General features: G+C 45.6%; 1 protein-coding gene across 1 annotated transcript; it reads right to left on the reverse strand.

The window, feature by feature from the left end:
- Positions 1-1,277: 1,277 nt before the first annotated feature.
- On the reverse strand, positions 1,278-23,144 carry igfbp5b (insulin-like growth factor binding protein 5b). Its single transcript, XM_080498541.1, has 4 exons — positions 22,428-23,144; positions 5,815-6,029; positions 5,472-5,591; positions 1,278-4,761 (listed from the first exon to the last, which is right to left on the reverse strand). The coding sequence occupies exons 1-4, from the start codon at positions 22,759-22,761 to the stop codon at positions 4,624-4,626; spliced, it is 807 nt and encodes a 268-aa protein (XP_080354667.1). The 5' UTR covers positions 22,762-23,144; the 3' UTR covers positions 1,278-4,623.
- Between the last annotated feature and the right edge of the window lie 425 nt (positions 23,145-23,569).

Consider the following 23,569-nt stretch of genomic DNA (forward strand, 5'->3'; position numbering starts at 1 on the left):
CGTGAAGGTTTCATTACAATTGGCTTTATGTTGAGATTGCCTTAATTTTCCATAGCATTAGTTTGATTTTGTGAAATTATAGACATTTTCATCACGTATACTCCGTGCCACAACAAAGACAATCTTTAATGTTTAAATTTAAAGGTTATCATGATTTTACCGGTCCAGTCTACTCAAGATGAAATTGGGTTCCATGTGGCCCCTGAACTCAAATGTGCCTGACACCCCTGGCCTCGATTTTCACAAAACCAAACAATTGCTCATGAAAATGACTACGATCTCAACTTAAAGCCAATTTTAATGAAACCTTCTGGTGCAAGATACAGGGAAATGTGCAGTAATATTCCCCAGAAGCTAAATTGTTCCAGTTGTATATTAAATTGTTCAGGACAATTTAATATACGACTGGAGATTGATCAGGAATATGACACATCTATGGAACCCAAAGTCATGCTGTCAGTGTGAGTTTGAAAAAAATCTGCATAATGCAAAAACTATAGGAGAAGTTTTCTTGATTTAATTTAAAAAAAAGGCTTTATGTTACGTTTATTATCATTTTTTTAAATAAATGTATGTTTTTTTGTCAAAATATAAACATTTTCATCACGTATACTTTTTACCACCACAACAAAGGTTATTATGGAACTATTTTACCAATCCTGCCCACTCAAGATAAAATTGCGCTACATGTGGCCCCTGAACTAAAATTAGTTGTGTGCACTGCTCTATGTCAACAGACCTTTTCTTCCTCTTGTTTTCTATTATGTCTTGCGTCTGCTTGCGCTTAGCTGCTTAAGTCTTTGTGTTTATGTCTTACTGGAGCCCATTCTGCCTTCAGTGCTAATAATGACAGCTTTTTCCACAACCTGACAAAGTCTTCCCTCCAGGCTATAAATCCTCTTCATCCCAGTCAGCTCAATACCGACCTGGTCCCAGTAGATGTAATTCCCCCCCCCGAAGTTCAAAACTCAGGTTAAATGACTTCCTTGTTCCTGTGCAATCTCTCAGACTACAGTGTTGAAAACCAGGTGACTTGCCCTGAGGCGAGGCTTTATACAGTCACATCCTGCATGCTGCATTAGATCCTTGTGGGCTCGCCTGGGTGTCTCAGACTTATGTCTAAGAGGTTTATCAGCTCGTGCCTCGGAGATTACTCAGTGCTTACTATCAGGGTGATTCCGCTTCAAATCCACAATGTTTCCAGCCAAGCCAATTCGGCAGCCGCTCGTTCCTCTGAGATAACCCCAGCGCGAGAAAAGAAAACTTGGGCACAGTGCTTAAATGAATACATAACTTTATTTAAATAAATGCTTTGTCATAACAAAAAAAAAAAAGACAAAGGTTAAAAGAGTACATAAATTACAAGTTGAATAAATATTACACAGTGATATTCACTTTAATAGTTTGAGATTTTTTGTCTTTTTTTTCTTATTTGTCTTATGTAGCTCCAAATACTGACCTTTTTTTTTTTTTAAATTCCCGCTATCCTCCAGCCACCGATGGGTGCATTTCACAAGCCAGTGAACACCAATTTATGAAAAACCAATTGAGTTTGTCTCGTTACATCCAAAAAAAAAAGTGTTATGTATTCAGAAAAAAGCTGCAACTGTAGTTACTGTGCTACTGAAGTATGAAATGTGAATATGAGATCAGACCAAGTAGGAGATGAGAAACCTGAGGACGCTGCTGCAAGCCAACGGAACGGTGCGACGCTCGTCTCGCTATCCCAAATCCCTAAACGGAATAATCATGGGTTCGATTGGATTTCACTCATTTCTTCCCAGGCATCAGAAACGTCTTTATTTCAGCTCAAGCTGAGCCTGAACTCGGTGTGTTCCTGTTTGCCGCGTTGCGTTCCCCAGATCTTCATGGCTCCCGGTAACTGTCTTGCTAACTGTATCTAAAGTCATGCAATTGGTGACCCCCACATCGGGGGAGTGGCTAGGCCCTGATAATGACCACTGCCCATGGCGCTCGTTCTCTTTCCTCTCCGTCTTCCACCTCTCTCTATCATCTCTGTGCAATAGGCCATGAGAACACCTCTAGCTGAGTGTCTTTATTTATTTATTTATTTTTTCACCTATCGTAGTCCCTAAAGGATGCTGCTGCCGCATTGGAGGTCCCGGGCGTGGGCTTCGACAGCCCCTGTCGACAAATTTTTAGCTACCGCAAAACAAGAAGCACCACCTTGAAAAGGTAAGCACAAGACGACGCAACATTTAGCTTTGCTTTGTTGTTCCACTAACTTCATGATACCACATCGCAGGATGTCGTTGTTGTGTCAATATCAATAGTGAGTAACTGAAAAGAAGAAGTGCAAGCTGCTTTTTTTTTTGATTTTTTTTTTTTTTTAACTTTTTTTTTTTTCGAAAGTGGTCGTGGGGATTTTGGTGTTGGAAGTTGGGGCAAAGGAGCCTTGATAAGATATTCACAACCGGAAGCCATTAAGGATGCACTTATCATTACTGTCGGGAAAACTAAACAAAATAAAACAAACAAAAAAAAACAAAACTGCTTGATTTACCTCGCTAACATCCTTTGGCTTCCCCTCTCTGGCAATCATATACATTGGCATTCACATGGAAAAAAAAGCGAGAATCTTAGCTTATTGGTTGTCAAAGAAAGAGAAGAAGGAGGTTTAACTGAGTACGTTAACGCAGCGGTTCCTCACACGTCATTCTCGTCCAGAATTACCCCGAGGTAAAGGCAGAGGTGTACGAAAGTGACGCTCCGGACACCATTGGCAGAAACCTGCCACATTCAGAACTGATCCTAGACCTCTTCTATCAAATGACCAGCCCCGGCGGGGGTCCGCTGCCCCGTTGTGATATCCGTGTCACTTTCACGTCAGCATTTTAAATGTATTTGCATGTAGGAAGGCACTGTGACTTGCACACAGAGAGAGAACAACTCGTATTTTAAGACCCTGTCATAACCTGTAACCTTTTCGATTCCGTCACATGTCCAGCTAGGACGCAGATAGGTAACCTCCGCATGGACGCGTGTGAGCAAAAGGGTTCCCGAGGGTTAGCTTCTTTGACCACCCTGCAGTCAAATGACGCCGGGGTCATCCTCCCAACAGGCTTCAAGGAATTATTCAAATTCTTTACAGGCGAAAAATCCTATTTTCTTCCCCCCCCCCAAGCACAATTACATTATTGACATATTTTGTTTCTACAGGAAAAACAACATTCAGTAACTATATTTAAAAGTAATGTAATACACCATGGTTACACTGTAGTAGCAGTACTGAGGGGAAAACCACTTGATAAAGGAACATGGCTCAAAAGTGGGCGGTCTGTACTTCACTGAAGGCAAAGAAAACAGCACAAACAAAACCATACAAAACTACACTTCACACAAACAAATCAGAGAAGCGACACCAACTGGCAAGTTCGATTTGCAACTCGGAAAAGTCGAACTTGAGTCCCGTCGCCGTTGCTTTTTACAAAAAAAAAAGAAAAGAAAAAAAAAAGCCTTTATTCGACCAGTGGAGTCGCCGCTCTCTAAGCTCTGTGTCGCCCTGCATGGCAGTGTCTGTTCAAATAGGCACAGTTGGCATATCAGGCTAGCTACATTGTCGAAGAGCCACTTACAATAGGTTCATCCGTGACGACCCGCTCGCTCTTTCGCTTCTGAACGCTCTGTGTCCCAACACGTACGTTACATGAAAAAGAGAAGGCCAGCCCCAGGACCACCTCAAGCGCTAGCAAATACTTGTGACAAAGTCAAAACAAAAGAGAAAGACAACAAAAAAAAAAAAGAGGACATTCTTGTTTTTTTTTCTGTAATAGGCTCACTCCGTCACACGCCGACATTAGGCTCATACGTACCACGCATTCGAACTGTACACACACGCACGCATCCACACATGCATCGATTTGTGAAGTCACACATATCCACGCAGGTTCCCCTATTCATAAGTGCTCTGACAGAACCACGAACCCGGATAGAGTCAACTGTTACAGCATACCCCTATCTCATGTTTCATTTTTCTTTTCTTTTGGAAAAACAAATAAACACAAATGACTGCCAATCATCAGTTCCACAGCGACCTCACTTCCCCACGGCCTAAAACTGATTTGTTTTCGATCAATGCGCCTGATGGGTTGTTTTTTTGTTGTTGTTTTTTTTTTCCTTTTCTTCACAATGGTTTTGTGTTAATTTTGCATCATACAAAGTGTTGTATCGAAACCCCCATAGCTTCTATAAAAATATATCCATTGTTGTGCATATATTTTCATGGACCTGCAGCCAGGATCACCTGCGGATCATCCAGCTCGGGCAGGAAGGGGTGGGGGGGTGAAGGGGTCCGGCGAACAACAGTCAGCGGATCTGGTACATCTTCTGAGACTTTTCCCCTCACTTGGAGAAGAGTTCTTGGTCAACAAAGGAAAAAAAAAAAAATAAAAAAAAATAAAAAAAAATACAAGTGTCTTTATTCAGCCTTTTGTTTGGGGTTCTTTGTCGTTGTTGAAGTGAACGGAGGGCGGAGGAGCACACAGGTGTGATTCGGAGTGGAGGCGTGGGCCCTGGGTCACGTGGTAGTTAGGGGGAGTGTCGGAGGGGGGAGGGAAGTGGGGGGTTAGGGGAAAGTCCAGGCTGGTTTTTCTGCCCCCGGCTTCACTCGTTGTTGTTGTTGCTGCTCTCCAGGTCCTTACATTGAATGTCCCCGCCGCTGTAGTCCGTGCCCGGGAGCTGCACGCCGTACTTGTCCACGCACCAGCAGATGCCTCGCTTGCGGCCGCGGGACGGTTTGCACTGGAACGAGAGAAGGGAGCGTAGCATTGTGTTTAGAAAAAGGTGTTTAGAAAAAGTATCTACAACTTACAGCTGAAAGTGCTATTGTGCTAAAACAAGACGTCTACACACCCTTGATGAACCAAAGGGCTAAAAGTTTATTTGGAGCTCGAAAAAAATCTTTCAAAACAAACACAACACAAGTTTTTTCTATATTTACCAAAACTGTAGTTTAAGTTGCATTTAGAAGATTCTGAATCAAAAATGGCTGATGTTTTTGTCAATTAAGCAGTTGCTACAGGTTTTTTTTTTAAGCGCCAATTTTTTTTTTTTAATTTTGGCCTTTAAGCAGTTTAGGTCATTTTAGTCAACAGTTTTTTTATTAACTGTCATTGTCATTGTTGGTGTGTATTCATTATTGGCCGTTTTAGCTGTTTAGTGCTTTCACCATTACCATTTGTTGCCACTGAACCATCTAATTTATCACCTTAAAATGCGATCTACTAAAAGAGAGCAATATTAAGAATCGAATAAATAATGTAATTTTGTGAAAGCAATAGGGAGCCACAACAGAGGGATTAAAGAGCTTCATGGAAGAGTTGCTAACAGCCTAACAGCTAACAGACACCCGCTACTGGCCCAACATCATACAACAGCTAGCTTAATGGGCTCGGTACCTTAGCCACAGATTGGTGTAACTAAGCTAAAATTGCTTCACGAGCTAAACTGACCTGTTTGCGCTTGAAGAATCCTCTTCTGTCACAGTTGGGAAGGTACAAAGAGAGAGCCATCACACGAGATGTGTCCTTCATCCCCTGAATGATGCCATCCAGTTTTCTCCTGCACGGACCCTGGAGACAGAACAAAGCACATCAGCCATCACTACGATCAGCAAGTCATTCCATCGAGGAAATATGTCGCTTACTCCTCTGTGTCCATTTAAAACTTATTGTACAGAAATTGCATCCAAATATTGAATTTTCTGATGCAAAGTACATTTTTGAATTGAAAATGGGGTATTTTACTGACGATAAGAGGTGCAAAAGCCACAGAAGTTTATAAGAGAGTACTTACAAATTCGGGCTCATGCTTGTCAATGGGCAACGGGGAGTAATCCATGGGGGATCCCATGGAGCGCTGCTTGCCCTGCTTCCTCTTCTGCTCCTTGCGCACTGCATGGACTTTTTTACTGTTCACAATGTCTTTGGGAAGGAGTGGCACCTTAGCTGGCTGCAGCTCCTCTGTAATCTCTGTGGTTATGGTGTCCTCATGTTCTCGAGACTCTCGATCTGTACCAAGAACAACAACAAAAAAGAAGGGTCAGTTAATATATTTTCTTTTTTTTTAACCAAGGTTTGCATAATACTGCATAAGTTGAATTTTTTACACAAGTGCCAAATTTTTTGTCAGCGCTTCTCACACGTACGAGCAACAACAGGTGAGTCGTTCTCCCAAGGAGGAGGAGCTATTGTGTGGAATGAGACGCAAGTGAAAGAGCACGCCTTCTTATCTACTCATCACAACAAAGATGACCTCAAAACAGACGTGCAACCACGAGACTGAGCAAGACCCCAAATGCAGAGATATTTGTTCAGAAGCTTCCAAGCGATGCTGTTATAATACTACTTGAACAAAAGTGATGCATCTGTAAGCACGCACACCTCTACGTCCTCAGAAAACTGCATCTCATGCAGCGTGATCACTCTCAAGTCTCGCCTGGAAAATGTGCTAAAACATTATGTAATAACCTGATAAATATCAGTGTATTTGTTTCTTTGAGTTCATGTTACGAGATCTTTAAGAAAACTGTTTGTATTTTGTGTTAAAATATTATTCATGGTTGTTGTGTTATAAGACTGAATGACGGAATCTTATTTTGTTAATATTTTATTTTGGTGACGGAAAAGTTTGACTTCCGGAAAGAACCTTGAACGACGGAGGGAAAAGCTGGGTACACGAGTGTTTCCCGCCGACAATTAAGTGGAAGTAACACTTACTGGATCATCTCCTGTTCTTCAGCTGGACTGTGAGTAGTCCGTGGATGCTGTAGGTTTGGAGCGAGTGATTCAGAAGTGTAACTTGCGGACGGAGTGTGTGAGAAATCACTCTGATGAACAGCTCAGTAGCCTGTTAGCTTAGCCACGGCTGTCGTGGTCTGGAGTGCGACTGCCTGGGTGGACGTCAGAAGACAACGAGGATCGGCTGAGTTTCTGCTGGACGCTGCTGTCACTGTGCTGGATGACACGGACCCAGTTTTCCTGCTGACCAGGTGAAACTGGATTTCTGCTGAATATCCCACGGAGGGATTTTCCCCGGGTAGGATTCAGTCACACTCGCAGCACTAGGGGGCGCTGCTCTCCTGTTAATGAGCTCCAACGATAAGCCGGCCAACGTGACTTAAAACAAGCTTGTTCAAAATACTATATAAACAGTGCACTGTTTATCTGACATTAAGACTTTAACACATACTTTTCTACCGGTTCTTTTCCTTTCTTTGTGGTGTTTAAATATATATTGTTAATACAGTTTGGAATGTTCAAGATTATGTGTGTGTGTATTATTTGAAGTGTTCCCTTTTTGCCACATGTTACAGGTGTATTGAATGGTAATAAGCTAATATTCCATTTAGTGCTGCGAGCCAGTGGAAAAAGGGGTTACATTTGTGGGGGCTCGTCCGGGATGTTTATTTGTTTTTCATGCTCTGTTGATGTCTAAATGTGTTTTTAGTAATCATAGACATTTTGTGTAACTTTTATAACCATCAAGATGGATGCTGTTGAGATCAAAGCTTGGTGTGAGAGAAAAAAGTTAGCACATGAAAATGCACTAGTGCTGAGTGACATTACTTCTGATGTTACAGACGATGTACTGCTTAGAGCTTTAAGTGAAGTCAAAGTTTTTGGAAAATTTGAGATTGTTGATCGCTGTGTAGACACTGCTTCCAAGACACAGTTTTTGCTAATTCGGACTTCCACTGACTTGACAAAACAAAGCTTGCCTGACCGTGTTGGACTTCCTGGGGAAGCCGGACCCTGGCCTGTTCATGTACTTCCTGTTTCCCGACCAGAGGAAGGGTTTAGAGCTAAACTGCTGTCGTTTTTAGAGCAGGAAGGCAGGACTGTTACTGACATACAGGGGTTAGTGAATCCATCCCCACTAGATTTGAACACAGCACTGATCAATGCTCTTAGTTCCATTGTGGACAAGTGTAACCCTGGCCCTGCTGATATTCATAGCTACCGCAAGCTTCGCCTGTTTTCTGGGATCAAACCTATCCCTAGTGGAGAAGACGAGTATGATGCTTGGGCTGAGCAGACAATGCATTTGTTAGAAGAGTGGCAGTGCAGTGATGCTGTGAAGAAACAGAGAATTGTGGAAAGCTTAAAGGGGCCTGCTGCAGACATTGTCAGATTTCTGAAAACGCAGAACCCAGCAGCTGCTTCGCATGATTATATGCAAGCTTTAGAGGTGGCTTTTGGACCCACTGAGAGTACTTCTGACCTTCTTGTGAGATTCCGACACACATTTCAAAATGATGGTGAAAAACTTTCCAGCTATTTGCTCAGGCTGGATAAATTGCTGCATTGTGTGTTTAGGAAAGGCGGGATCAAAGTTTCTGAAATGGATCAGCTTCGCATTGACCAGGTTGTGAGGGGTGCGTTACCCAGTGACATGATTGGCCTACGTATCCGCATGACCCATAAGCTTCGAGCACCTCCTACTTTCAGTGAACTGTTAAAAGAAGTGAGGGAGGAGGAAGATATGCTTCAGAGCAGACATAATGTCAAAAGCGCAGTTCTGTCCGGTAATGTTTCGGTTCCCAGACCAGACGATGACACTAAAGAAAACTCTGAAGTAGAACAGCTGAGGAAAGAGATTAGTGTCATGAAAGCCGAAATGGTGAACCTTAAGGCCGCAGCAGTTGTAATTCCATCAGATGCTTATGGAACACAGGCTAAAATCCCTGCTCGAGGGACATTCAGAAAAGGTGATCAGTTACAAAAGTCCCGCTATGATGAGGACAAACCAGGGATTTTCTGTTACAAGTGCGGTGAGGATGGACATTTCAAACGACACTGTGATGGTGAGGAGAACCTCAAGAAAGTCAATAATCGCCTGATCAAACTAAACAAGACAGCGGGAAACTACCACGGGACCCAGTAAAGGAGCGGCCTGGTATCCCGGTGGTAAAGACACGCTCCGCCAAGTGCATTAACAATGACAGGAAGGTGGTAGACACTATACCCGAAGGCTTAGTAGGCCCTAGCGCAGCTGTACCAGTACAGATTGAAGGCGTTTATGCTAAAGCTATCCTTGATACTGGTTCTCAAGTTACTTTGTTGTACAGGTCCTTCTATGACAAATACCTGACTCGTCTGCCATTGACATCCATCAGTGCTTTGCAAATATGGGGTCTCAGCCCATCTGATTACCCTTACGATGGCTATTTGTCAATTAAGCTGGAGTTCATGGAGGCTGACGTAGGAGTGATTGAGGCCATTGATGCCCTTGTGTTGGTCTGTCCTGACCCCATGGTTAAAGGCGAGGCATCCATTATTGTCGGCACAAACACACCTACTGTGCGACGATTACTAAAGAGTTGTAAAGAAAAAGGAGGAGATAACTTTTTGAGCACATTGCGTATTCATCCTGTTTTCAAGAATGTGTTTGAAAAGTTAGTTTGCCTGCCACTCCCTAGTGATGATGATGACAAAAGAGGGATTGTGTGGTTTACTCAAGCAAAACCAGTCATTTTGCGCCCTGGCGGGGTGGCTAGAGTGACAGGTGTTCCAAAGTTTCAGGGAATCCCCACTACACAAGCAATTCTTGTTGATTCACCTGATGAACATTTGGATGATTCAAGGTTTCCTGAGCAGATTCTGGTAAGGTCAGAGTTGCAAGCGTCTTCTGTAGTGACGTCCAAGAGAATGACTGTGCTTGTCAGAAACGTGTCGGCTAAAGAAGTTGTCCTGACCAAGGGGACGCCAATTGCTCATCTGTTTCCTGTAGAGGTGATGCTGTCACATGCAGCGAGCAATGAGACCAGAGATAAGTCCATAGATGAGGTGACTCCCTCGTCTTTCAATTTCGGAGATTCTCCTGTTTCGGAGGAATGGAAAGAGCGGCTGGTAAAGAAGCTGATGGCACATAGTGAAGTTTTCTCCACTCATGAGTTCGATGTGGGACGCAGTAAAAGCACTCACCACACCATTAAAACCACAGAGGATAAACCATTCAGAGAGAGGTCTCGTCGGCTGCCACCTGCTGATGTTGAGGCATTGAGAGAGCATTTAACACAACTTAAGAATGCTGGGGTCATTACGGAGTCACGTAGCCCTTATGCCTCCCCTATAGTGGTGGTGAGAAAAAAGAATGGTAAAATAAGGATGTGTGTCGACTACAGGACCTTAAACAGGCGTACTGTCCCAGATCAGTACACAGTGCCGAGGATTGAAGATGCATTGGCTTGTCTAAACGGCAGCAAGTGGTTTAGTGTGCTTGACTTGCGAAGTGGCTATTATCAAATTCCAATGAGTGAAGCCGACAAAGAAAAAACAGCTTTCATTTGTCCGGTTGGCTTCTACCAATTTGAAAGGATGCCACAAGGAGTGTCAGGGGCTCCTGCGACTTTTCAACGCATAATGGAGAGAACGGTTGGAGACATGAACTTGCTGGAAGTTTTGGTCTACCTCGATGATCTCATTGTGTTTGGGGCCACTCTTGAGGAACATGAGGAGAGGTTGTTAAAAGTGCTTGACCGACTCAAAGACGAGGGCCTTAAGTTGTCATTGGACAAATGTCAGTTCTGCCAACCTTCAGTGACATACGTGGGACATGTTATTTCCCAAGATGGTGTGGCTACAGATCCTAAAAAGACTGAAGCAGTAACCACATGGCCCAGACCAACCACAGTGACTGCTTTGCGGTCATTTCTTGGGTTCTGTGGATATTACCGACGCTTTGTGAAGGATTATTCCAAAGTAGCTCACCCTTTGAACAAATTGTTGTCTGGATATCCGCCCACTGTCAAGAAGTCAAAGGTGAACAAGACCAGGGACTACCTTAACCCAGTTGAGCCTTTTGGGAGTAGATGGGATGATAAATGTGAGGCAGCCTTTGAGATGCTGAAGCAGAGACTTACTCAAGCTCCTGTATTAGCTTTTGCAGACCCACAGCTACCCTATGTTCTGCACGTAGATGCTAGCCGAGAAGGTTTAGGTGGTGTGCTGTACCAAGATCAGGGTGAGGGGCTGAGACCAGTTGCTTTTGTAAGCCGGAGCTTATCTCCCTCTGAACAACATTATCCCGTTCATAAACTCGAGTTCCTGGCGTTAAAGTGGGCAGTAGTGGACAAGTTGCATGACTACCTTTATGGAGTTAAGTTTGAAGTCAGGACAGACAATAATCCATTGACTTACGTGCTGACATCTGCTAAATTGGATGCCACAGGCCACCGCTGGCTGGCAGCCTTGTCTACCTATGACTTCAGTCTAAAGTACAGGTCTGGGGTCCAGAACATTGACGCAGATGCACTGTCTCGTCGGCCACACCCTACCGAGTTTTCACAACAGAAGTGGCAAAACATCTCTGCTGAGAGTGTGAGAGCCATGTGTCAGAGTTGTGCAGTAACTAAGTTGATGGATCATTGTGTTATGAGAGCAGTTGATCACTTGGTGCCTTCAGTACATGCCCTCCCGCAGGCATTTTGTAACTTGTCCACCCTGAGCACTAAAGGAATGCCAGTATTGAGTCAAAAAGAGCTGTCTGAAGCTCAACAAGATGATCTTGCCATAGGAGAAGTATGGAGAGCTTTTCGGCATGGAGATATGGCACGAGTTGATAGGACTAAACATGGGACTTGTCCATTGCTCTTGAGAGAATGGGATAGATTCAAGATGCAACAGGGTGCCCTGTATCGAGTTACAAGTCCTCCTGGTAAATCCCATCGATCACAATTAATCTTGCCTGAGAAGTACAGGGAGGTGGTGATGAAGTCCTTGCATGATAACTCTGGTCATTTAGGCATCGATAAGACTTATGGCCTAATTAAAGACCGCTTCTACTGGCCTCGGATGAAAACTGCAGTAGAGGACTATTGTAAGGCATGTGCACGTTGTATTCAGAGGAAAACTCTACCCCGGAGAGTTGCACCATTGTCCCATATGCACAGTGATGGTCCCCTAGATCTTGTGTGCATGGATTTTTTATCCATTGAACCAGATTCTAGTAACACCGAAAACGTCCTGGTTGTAACCGATCACTATACACGCTATGCTCAAGCCTTTCCCACAAAGGACCAGAAAGCAGCCACTGTGGCAAAGGTTTTGGTGGAGAAGTACTTTGTTCACTATGGGTTGCCGAAAAGGATGCATAGTGATCAAGGGCGTGACTTTGAGAGCTGTCTGATTCGGGAGATGTTAAGTATTCTCGGCATTGACAAATCTAGAACTACTCCTTACCATCCACAAGGGGATCCTCAGCCTGAGAGATTCAATAGGACATTGCTAGATATGCTGGGGACTCTTGAGCCAAGCAAAAAGAGGAGGTGGAGTCAGCATGTTGCACACTTGGTCCATGCTTATAACTGTACTCCGAATGAGGCAACCGGGTTCTCGCCCTATTACCTGATGTTTGGACGTGAGGCCAGAATGCCTGTGGATCTCTGTTTTGGGACATCGAGTGATGGTACTAGACAGAAAAACTACCTCAAGTATGTTGCTGATATGAAGGAGGAGTTACGAGCTGCATATAACATTGCTGAAGCAGCTGCTGCCAAGCAGAACAAAGACAATAAGCGGAGATATGACCACAAGATCCGTTTCACACAGTTGCTGCCTGGGGATAGGGTTCTGATACGAAACTTGGGGTTGCCAGGGAAGCACAAGTTAGCTGATCGCTGGGCTTCTAACCCGTACATTGTGGAGAGTCAAATGTCTAACTTGCCTGTGTTTCGGTTAAGACTAGCAGATGGAGAGGGACCCACCAAGACCCTCCATCGAAACCACCTTCTGCCCCTGGGACAGACTGTGACTCACCCAGTTTCTGACCCTGAAGCTGAGCCTCCTATCCAAACTCAGCGCAGGAGGAGAAAGAGACATGGTAAGAATGTTGACCCATCTGACAGCGAACAGACACCATCGACGGCACCGAAAGACATGCTGGACGGTGAAACAGGGAGTCCGACTGCAAATGACATACAGAGTTCTGACTCAGAGGATGAGGCACATGGGGTGTGGTTTGATGATGGAGGTCTAGAAAACAGAGTGGGTGAGAAAACCTCTGAGCCGCCTAGTCTTGACCTTGATGTTCTGTGGAGGGACGAGAGTGAACAGCCACAGACGATGTGTGCAGAGACGAGTGACGATGAGAGAGACTCGGAGACTGCTGAGCGAATTGAAGAGCCTGAGCCTACACAGACTCATGACAATGAGGCAGAACTTGACACAGACGTTGAGACTGAGCTTGACGTCGATCCATGTACGGATACCAGACGTCCTCCGAGACTCAAACGACCGCCTCTCAGGTTAACCTATGACACATTTGGGAACCCCAGTATTACTGCTACTCCTGTAGTTAGGTATGTCTCCTATTGCTTTAAGTGGATTGGCCCACCTCTTGTTACATGATTAGTTAAGGTGTGTGTTTGATGCAAAAGGTACAAAGTCATGAGGGCATGCCTTTTTATTTAGTGGGGGGAGAGTGTAATAACCTGATAAATATCAGTGTATTTGTTTCTTTGAGTTCATGTTACGAGATCTTTAAGAAAACTGTTTGTATTTTGTGTTAAAATATTATTCATGGTTGTTGTGTTATAAGACTGAATGACGGAATCTTATTTTGTTAATATTTTATTTTGGTGACGGAAAAGTTTGACTTCCGGAAAGAACCTTGAACGACGGAGGGAAAAGCTGGGTACACGAGTGTTTCCCGCCGACAATTAAGTGGAAGTAACACTTACTGGATCATCTCCTGTTCTTCAGCTGGACTGTGAGTAGTCCGTGGATGCTGTAGGTTTGGAGCGAGTGATTCAGAAGTGTAACTTGCGGACGGAGTGTGTGAGAAATCACTCTGATGAACAGCTCAGTAGCCTGTTAGCTTAGCCACGGCTGTCGTGGTCTGGAGTGCGACTGCCTGGGTGGACGTCAGAAGACAACGAGGATCGGCTGAGTTTCTGCTGGACGCTGCTGTCACTGTGCTGGATGACACGGACCCAGTTTTCCTGCTGACCAGGTGAAACTGGATTTCTGCTGAATATCCCACGGAGGGATTTTCCCCGGGTAGGATTCAGTCACACTCGCAGCACTAGGGGGCGCTGCTCTCCTGTTAATGAGCTCCAACGATAAGCCGGCCAACGTGACTTAAAACAAGCTTGTTCAAAATACTATATAAACAGTGCACTGTTTATCTGACATTAAGACTTTAACACATACTTTTCTACCGGTTCTTTTCCTTTCTTTGTGGTGTTTAAATATATATTGTTAATACAGTTTGGAATGTTCAAGATTATGTGTGTGTGTATTATTTGAAGTGTTCCCTTTTTGCCACATGTTACAGGTGTATTGAATGGTAATAAGCTAATATTCCATTTAGTGCTGCGAGCCAGTGGAAAAAGGGGTTACAATTATCTGGGCCGCTGAACTGCAAGCAGGCAGTGAGGCTCCGGAGTGTCGTAACTTTATAGCGACACGTCCCACATTAAACTGATTCAAATGTCAGGCTGAGGAAAATCCAGTTGGCTCTGTGGACTCATATAAATGCTTGTACATTTGTGTCACATTTTATGCACTTCTGAGGTGTAATTTCAGCTCCCCCCAGGGGGCACTGCAGACTCAGAGAACCGGGAGTCCGTCTTGATTGGATATTTACAGGTTCAGGTCCTTTATCCTTAACCTAGCCCATCTCTGACCCCCCGCCCCATTTCCCTATCTCTGGGGCTCAGCCTCTTAAGCCTGGACCCCCAGCCAGAGGTTCTTTGAGGCCACAGAAAGAAGCCTCCGTCTCCCCACCTCACCCCCCCACCCGTCCACACACCTTTGGCTTAGTAGGACAGAGTTATTGTAGGGACTTTGCCAGGCCCCGACTGGCTCCAGCAATGGTGCCAGTGGATGACCCTGGTTATATTTATCTGACAAGGAAACCCGCCGCGGCGCACAGGGGCCAGACGCGCTGAACCGGAGAGGAATGTTGTCTGCGGCCTCTGAGCCAACTGCTTCCGAAAGACTGAACCAACTTCCACCGAAACGCGTCAGAGGATCCCGTCCGAAGGCAACTTCTGCAGCGACTTGGCCCGATGACGCGGCCGCCGGCCGAGACACGGCAAGGACACGAGCGCCGAGAAAACTGATGTTCAAAGAGCCTGACACAGCATGAGCGTCTGGGAGGCTGCAGGAGGGGAGGGAGGGAGGGAGAGGAAGGGAGATGGGGTCAGCGGCATAAAGTAGGAGGGAGGGAAGCGGGGGGTGTTTGGGGAAGGGAAGGGAAGAAGGGGAGGGGTGAGGGTGATTACCAGAATTGGGTCTTTGGCTTCTGCGCTGCACTGCCGTCTCTTTGAAATTAATCTCGCAACTCATGACTTGGCAGGCCTTGGTTTGTGTTTAGATATGTCCTTGTGTCTCCCCGCTCAGACTGCGAGCCTATTCCTCGCTATAAATAAATACGTCAAACAAGCATTCCTGTGCACACCACGCATGTGACCACGGTGGAAAAAAAACCTCCTTATTTCTGCTCTGCAGTCCAATAATTTTCTCTCAGGACATTTGATTAAAATGCCACATATTTGGCAATGAAATATGCTGCTCGAAGTGTGTGTGTGTGTGTGTGTGTGTGTGTGTGTGTGTGTGTGTGTGTGTGTTTAACATGCATTCTTGCTTCATGTGTAATTTCATTTGAGCGTATAAAAGGCTAGACTAAAACAACGCGAGCAGTGGCACATCCATTATACCCATCTCACAAGTCACTCAGTTTGAGGGAAAAAAAAAAAAAATCTGTTTTTAGCGAGCAGCACTACTAAAGTGTGGGGGGTTGGTGGAAGGAAGGAGAAAGACAATGGTGTCTGACTTCTTTTCTCCTCCAGTCACAGAATCACCAATTGCATCTTTTCTGATGTGGGCCCTTCAGTTCGGCCCTTCCCGCAAAACTCAGTTTTTCCATGCTAAGGGTACCAGCTTGTAAAAGGAGGCTTAGAGGGTCTGTGTTTAACTTCTGAAACTCAGCCAAGGGGCTGGATGCCAGCCAACTGAGCCAAGTCATGTGCAGCTCGTCCATTCAGCCAAGCCCAAAGCCGTACTGCTATCTCTCTGTCTCTCTCTCTCTGTCTCTCTCTCGGCTGAGCCTAAAGATTTCATTAGGACGAGAGGAGCGGAGTAGCCAAAGGAGGTGCACCTGATACTTCACTGTTTAAAAATTAACATCTGCACACAATTATGCTTCATGAATATCCCAAGTTTCTTGCAGGCAGCAGTCCAAGCATGAAAGATAAGCCACCTCTTCTTTGGATTTGTCTCTCCACTGGATCTTTAAGACTTTAATAACACAATTTAGATGGTTTAAAAGAGAGCGAGAGAAAAGAAGCACAAGATAATGGTTTCTACCACCTTTTATTAGATTCCCCTCCATTAGCGGGAGGTTTGTTGCGTCCTGCCTTTGATTGAGTCGGTCCCCGTGCCGCATCTGAAATTACATCTTCACAAGATGTAAGAGAGTGGTGAATGGAGGTGCTGTTTAATCTCATCTGGGGGTAGGACAAGATAATTGTGGGGATAAACAAATGCCGTATAAAGTTTGTAAACTATCTTGGCCGCCACACTTCCTCCGCTACTTAATATTTGAAAGGCAGGCCATGGACTGATAACCCTGCAGTTTCTAGAGCAGAAAGGAAGGCGTGAACAAACCAGGGAAGGATGTAGGTGTTTGTGTTCATAATAGAGTTAGCAGAATTTGAAGTAAGTCTGTGTGACATGAATGGAAGTAAATTCTTAGAATGTAAGAAAACATAATGCGTGTCCTTGGTTTTTCCGCACTGGAAGAGGAATGTCCTATGTTACGCCAAAGTTAAAAGTTGGACAAGTAATCTTCATGGCTCAGTTTGGAGTATGTACAAATTGTAAATCAACGTATTGTCGTTGTATCACATCAAAACATTCAATATACTTCATTAATACAGCACGTTTTCACTACTTTACCAGAGTCAAAGCACTTCACTTCGTTACAGTGAAGGACTTGTGTCAATTACACGCCAATGGTTACACACCTGCTATTCAAGGCACTCAACTTCTGGGGATCAATTTGGGGATCTCCGTTTTGCCCACTGACATTTTATGGAGATGGGGAAATGTAGTGCCACCTTTTGTACCGAAAGATGCCCCACTCTCTACCAACTGAGCCGAAGCCTCGTCACACATGTACACGTGCATGCGTTTGTGTGCACGGCAGCACAAACGGCAAAGTCGTGATGACAAAACGAAACATCGGAGAAGCTGTTCAGAAGTATGGCAAAGGTACCAGAGCTGATGATTTCAGGTGGCAAATTGTTTTTCCAGAAAAATGGGACCGTTAACCTCCCACACCAGCATGAATAGCCATTTAGCCTGCAGTATTTTTCATTAAAGGATTGTGGTTTGGAGCCCAACAGCCAATAAGAAACATCATCTGCACATGACATGACACTGCACAACTGCAATGGCTACATGAAGGTTTGGACAAAGTATCTGCTTCGAAACAGCTAGAACTGTAAGATGTCGCTTTAGTTTCATGTCCTGTTGTTTCAGAGGAATTTCTGCTGTCGGGCTGGCGTGGCGGTCTCAATCAGCTTCTGAATATGCAGGAAATAACTCTTCCCATGGTATTGTGCGCGCTGAATATGTTCATTGCTATCAAAAAGTTTCCTGCTTTTCTGTTTGCTCAGTATAAATAGCAACAAGAACAATTCAAGGATTATAAAGCGCTAAACAGGCCTCGTGAGAGGATGCAAATTCTTCTCCAGGAGGAAAGCGCTGCCGCTGCTATAGGTGAGCAAACCTTCTGACCCGTTTGCAGCCCTCCACCAAACGTTCTCAGGTCTGTGCGGCAAAGCCATGCGAAGAGTAAATTATCAGAGCGAGGCGCATGGCTGCGCCGCTGTACATTGCTAATTTTGGTCTGAGGTCTTTCACCACATCTGAGTTTGGGTTTTCAACAAGCCATGCGGGTGGACGCAACCTCTTTTTGGTTCGCCCATCACCACCAGACAATTGCTGGGTGTGACGGGTGTTCTGGCTCCCCAGTGGCAGGAGCAGCTATTTTGGCGCAAGTCAAGCGCTCCAGTTTTACTGCACAAAGATTATCTATTATTACATAAGCACAAAGTAAACACAAGGAGCACATCACGAGATGAGGAAGTTGCAACATGACCGACTTGCGGTTCACACTTTTCCGGACTTTACGGTGTCGAGGAGTGATTCATTGCAGGCACCAGTTTTAGCACCTTTGATGCAACATGGGACATCAACCATTAGCTCTATTTGAGTCCAGATGCATCAAGACTCGGATCCAAGGAAGCGATAACTTCACTTTTAAGGAAGCAATTCTGATCCAGTACAATTGAGTGACGATGACAAGTCAGGAAGCAATGAAAGGTTGACCTGTGTCACGATCAGAGCAACAATAACACTTCTAAGAAGTCACCAGAGATCCTATTGTTCCTGGCTTCTTAGAAACAAAAGATCTCTGTGTCCCGCTAACTAGTGGGAAGTACTGAAAACCACTCAGTGCAGACAATATGATGATTTTGACTTTTCTTTTTTTTTGCACCATGCAAGCGTATAACCAGATGTAGAGGTTGAGATTACAGCACACGAGTCAAACTGAAAGCTATCATGCTACCAAGTCTTAATTTCTTTCGCAGCTGTTGCCACCGGCAGGCTAGGTGTCAGTGACCAGCAAGCTGCACAAATGCCACTATAAACTTTTATAGGGAGAATCAAGCAAGTGTGCCAGAAGGGCTGCGTGCATGCCAGCAACCATGCTAATGCTTGTCGACCGCATGCACACCACTCCACTGTCATAAAGACACTATCAACAAAGATCAATCAATTCCCCATCCTAGAAAACGTGCCCTCCACCTTTCGATGAGTTTACCAAGAAATTTCGAGCTCTTTTATAATGTGGACCTCACGCGATATCTTGACAAAATGACCTTTCCAATAGCTCACCCCAGCACCTGCAAGGGATCAGTTGCAGCACGCTAAGCTTTCACTGCACTCAGTGTCTCAGATGTTCAAGGTGAGACGGACGAAAGGCTATGGTACAGTCTTTCCTTTCGCACGGGCCCCGTCATGAAGCCGTCGGGGCAGCTGGGACCACACGTGACTGGGGCTATATCGAACTTGGCATGTCCGTATGAGCACGCAACGTATGCATAGGTCCGGAGTGCGGCTGGCTGGTTGTCATTAGTCCAAGCAGCATACGGTCAGAGAGAATCTTACTTTGGTTTCTCAGCTGCGACCCCGTGGCCAGCTGTGCCGGTGATGAGGCGAGCACGAACAAAGCAGATGGTAATGCTCAGGGCCGATTAGCCCCTCAAAAGTATGTGATGACAAGTCATTCTATATGGTGCTTAGAAATGAGGAGGCAACAAGCGGGAATGTGCAAGACTCTCTGGCAAATATTAAACATCAGAAGCCTGCGAGTCGCTGCGCTGACCGATGACTGCAAGTATCAATGACATAGACATGCGACATATGAAAAAGTTTTCAGAGCGTCACTGCAACTGAAACTGCATCCACACACAAGCAAAGAACAGAAAGAAATGTGAAGTATTAAAGCTGTCAGTAAAGAGCAAGAAGTTTCCTGGTGCTATGCTAATAAGGACCATCGTATTTCTGTCCATGTGAGAGCGGAGTATGCTGAACTTGGAACCACTCCCTCGTCATCTTTTGTTTCTTGGCAGAGAGCAATCTGTTAAAACATAAGGCCCTTTCAGAAGCCCAGAGAACCAGAGGCCTGCTGCCATGAAGTCATATCTGTTGGCAAGCTTTCCTGGGTCTGTAAGGGGGAGGTGAGGGCAGGGGGTGGGCTGCCAAAGTCTGAGTGCCCACGGTGCACATACCACCTCCTGCGCCGTACAATCCAGGCAACTCCTGGGATCACAGCGCGAGGAGCAAAACATGAATTAATGCACTGCTGGGACGTGAACCCAGACGCAGAGGGATGGCCAGGATTCCTTTTCTTACAAAGGGAGGGAGGGGAGGGGAGACTGTCGGACAGCAAAGATTATTCTCTGCTATTGTTTGGCTGTCCCAGTCAATATTGAGTAGGCTGCGGCTCTCAGAGCCTCACGAGTATCAGACATTCGAGCTCCTCCTCCTCCTCCTCCTCCTCCTCCCCCTTGTGTTCAGCCTTCTCAGCTGGTACGGCACACAAGACAGCTGCAATCCCACACGACAGGAAACCAGAGGCTCACCTCACCAGCTCCCCCATCAACGGAGCTGTTTGACAGAAGGCCCTTCAGACGACAGAGAGAAAGAGAGAGAGAGAGAGATAGAGCGAGAGAGAGCCTGAGGCATTCTGCTGAATCACTGCGTTGTGACTGAGCGCCCATGCAATGAAAGCACCGCCAGAGGCAGGAAAAGATGCTCCGATTACTTCTGTGGGCCAACAAAGAAGCCAGGTCTTGTGTGTGTGTGGCTACAAGTGTGTGTGTGTGTGTGTGTGTGTGTGTGTGTGTGTGTGTGTGTGTGTGTGTGTGTGTGTGTGTGTGTGTGTGCGTGCGCAGAGAGTGAGACGAAAACTGCCTGAGGTGTCATCACTCTAACAGCAATCACCCACACAATGCACACCCAGACACCCACACGGCCCCACCCAGGTATACCTGGGAGCAAACAAACACACACACACACACACACACACACACACACACACACACACACACACACACACACACACACACACACACACACACACACACACACACACACACACACACACACACACACACACACACACACACACACACACACACACCACTGATACTGAAACCTGTCTCCACATTATCTCTGAGTGAACAATGCCTTGCAAAACATGGGGCTTGCAGGGTATTTTTAGAACAATTAGGTGCAGATACACACTGTGGATCAGTGCCAAGAGGAGGAATGAGGAGGTGATAGAGAGCACAGCCTGATGTCTCCCTCAAAAGTCAAAATAAGCCCATTTTATAGAAGCAGGGTTCTTAGTGAGAACCTTTTTGGTCATTACCACCTACTTATCTAGTTGTTGACATGCTGCTAAAGCTCTGAGTGACAGTGAACCTGTCTGACGCTCTGAGAAATGCCTTAAATCATGTACTACTCTTGGCTTGGGTCTTCCTCTTCCTCTCCCTCTGTCTCCATCTCTGTCTTCCTCTCATTTCTCTCACGCATACAGATTTAGTGGTAATCCGACTCTAAACACCACCCTAGGGGTAGCCTGTAGACCTAAATCTGTCTAAATTCTGCTTTAACAAGAGCCAAAGTTTGCGGAGCGGCACCTCATTTCTTCCCATAGAGTAGCCAGATGCGTTCCCCTTCTGAGCGGACTGATTTCACATCTCATTTAGGTCGGAGTGATTTTTAAAAGGCGCAAAACGCAGAAAAAAAGTGTAGCAGCTCAGCGTGAAGATGGAAAATCTTTGACTTTGACAATCACTTGTTAAATTACTGGATATTCAATGTTAGTCAGCTCTTATCAGTAAAAGCTCCACTTCAGGTGGGATTTATTTCATAGACATTTATTCTGCCAGAAGTCTTCGGCAAAGTTATTCGAAAGCCGGAAAGGAAGAAGAAGAAAAAAGCGACAATAACACTGCAAACTCTTGAAAAAGAATAAGTTCAAAATGTACTTGAAACACTTGAAAGCGAGGACCGCTTAGATCCTATACAATCGCCCTAATGTCTGGTTAAACCGCAGTTTGACAGCCTCTGCCCCGCACCGAGGGCGCAACCCAGCCGGGGACACGCCAAGTGCGCGAAGCGGGGAGGGGGGCGCGCGTAAAGGCGCCCCGCAAAACACACACACACACACACACACACACACACACACACACACACACACACACACACACACACACACACACACACACACACACACACACACACACACACACTTATCATTTTAAATATTCAAGATGAACCCAAATCAACTTTTTCCTCGCCCTAACAACAGCTGGGTGCTGCCATTGCCAAGGTGCATATCTGCCCGTGCAGAGACGCGGTAGAGCCGGAATAAGCTCCTGTGGCCAGTTTATTCAAGGCAGTGGATAAAAGTTCAAACCATCTGTCAAACAAACGGTCCGTCAGAGAGCAGTGGTACCGGCTGCTCACGTTTCAGCACTGAGTCTACGACTTAACTGAAGGGAACCACATAATAAAAAAAAGGGGGGGGGGGAGGTACACAGAACACAATCGTAATAACTCATTGAAATAAACACATTAAGGCTGTAATAAAGTATGATACTGTATCTGTGTATCTACTCCTTTAAGACTGGTGAGTAGCTCTGCACGCAGCAGCGCACAGGGAATCCAAACAAGTCACAGGAGCCATCAAACTGATCCAAAGAGAAGAGGAAAAAAAAAGGAGACTTTTCATGCAAGTCTAACTCGTTTTGTTTTTAATGTGCACGGCACCATGCATGCACGCAGTGAGTCCGCCAGCCGGGAAGCCAGTGCGCGTCTTACCTACGGGCGGGTGGGCAGGTTTGTATCCTTTCTCGTTGGTGCACATTCCCCTGCCGTGGAGGAGAGCGTGCAGGGGCTTCTCCTCCCCGCTCCTCGGCAGGCAGCGGAGGCCCTGGGTGCACGTCCCGGTGTAAACGCCGCACGCCTGCCCCTCGGACAGGGCGCACGTTAGGCAGCAGCCGCAGCCCGGCTCCTTGACCAGCTGGCAGCTGACCGGCACCGGAGGGCACATGGACATCGCCTTCTGGTCGCAGGGCTCGCACGGCACGTACGAGCCCAGGCACCCGGACAGCCCCAAGATAAATGTCACCAGGAGGCACACGCTCAGAAACATTGTTGGCGTTCTCTCTTCGGTTACAGCATACACCTCAAATGCGAAGAGGAGGGGAGGGGAAAAAAAAGTAGCCTGGTCTAATGAACACAATGCCTCAGTCAGATAATCCGATTTTTACAGTTAAAGCCAAGAGTCTTTATCCAAGAGTGTTACTATCTATAAAGGCATCAATGAGTTGTCTTTTTTTTTTGTTTGTTTTTTGCAACGTGCAAAATAAGTTTAAAATGGCCAATTTAAAAATAAGCTACATGTGCTGTTTTCTTTTTCTTTTTTCTCTTCCCCCGAAATATTGTCCTCTGCTGGCGCAAAGCAACTCTTTGCACAAAATCTCAACTCCTCTCCCCTCTTTCAGTTTGGACTCCAGTACTTTCTCCAGCAGAAGTTTCCTGTGCAGACTGATCAACTTGAGAGCTGCCTTGCCTTTTTAAAAAGGAGCCGAGCCCAAACCCCTAACTATGAATACGCTAAACAGCAGGGAGGGGAGGCGCACTTGTTCCACTGCCTGGCAGGCGGCCAAACATTTTTTTTTTTCAGCAGCAGGCGGATCGCTCTTTCACCCTGAAGGCTGCACTGATGCCGAGGTGCAAGAGGCAAGAGCAGAAAGCAACACAAACCCTTCATCAAAACATTTCAGCCTAGCACCCGTTAAAACCTGCAGATCTTTCCCGTCTCAAGATCTGCGGCATTAAAATACTTCCCGGACATATATAAACGACTCGACGCTCGGGAAAATAGTAACTTACAACCACGTTAAGAAATAAAATAATGTATTATAATCAAAGTAAAAAACAAACAAACTAATTTTTAT

Source organism: Blennius ocellaris (assembly GCF_963422515.1).
Source record: "Blennius ocellaris genome assembly, chromosome: 6".
Taxonomy (NCBI): domain Eukaryota; kingdom Metazoa; phylum Chordata; class Actinopteri; order Blenniiformes; family Blenniidae; genus Blennius; species Blennius ocellaris.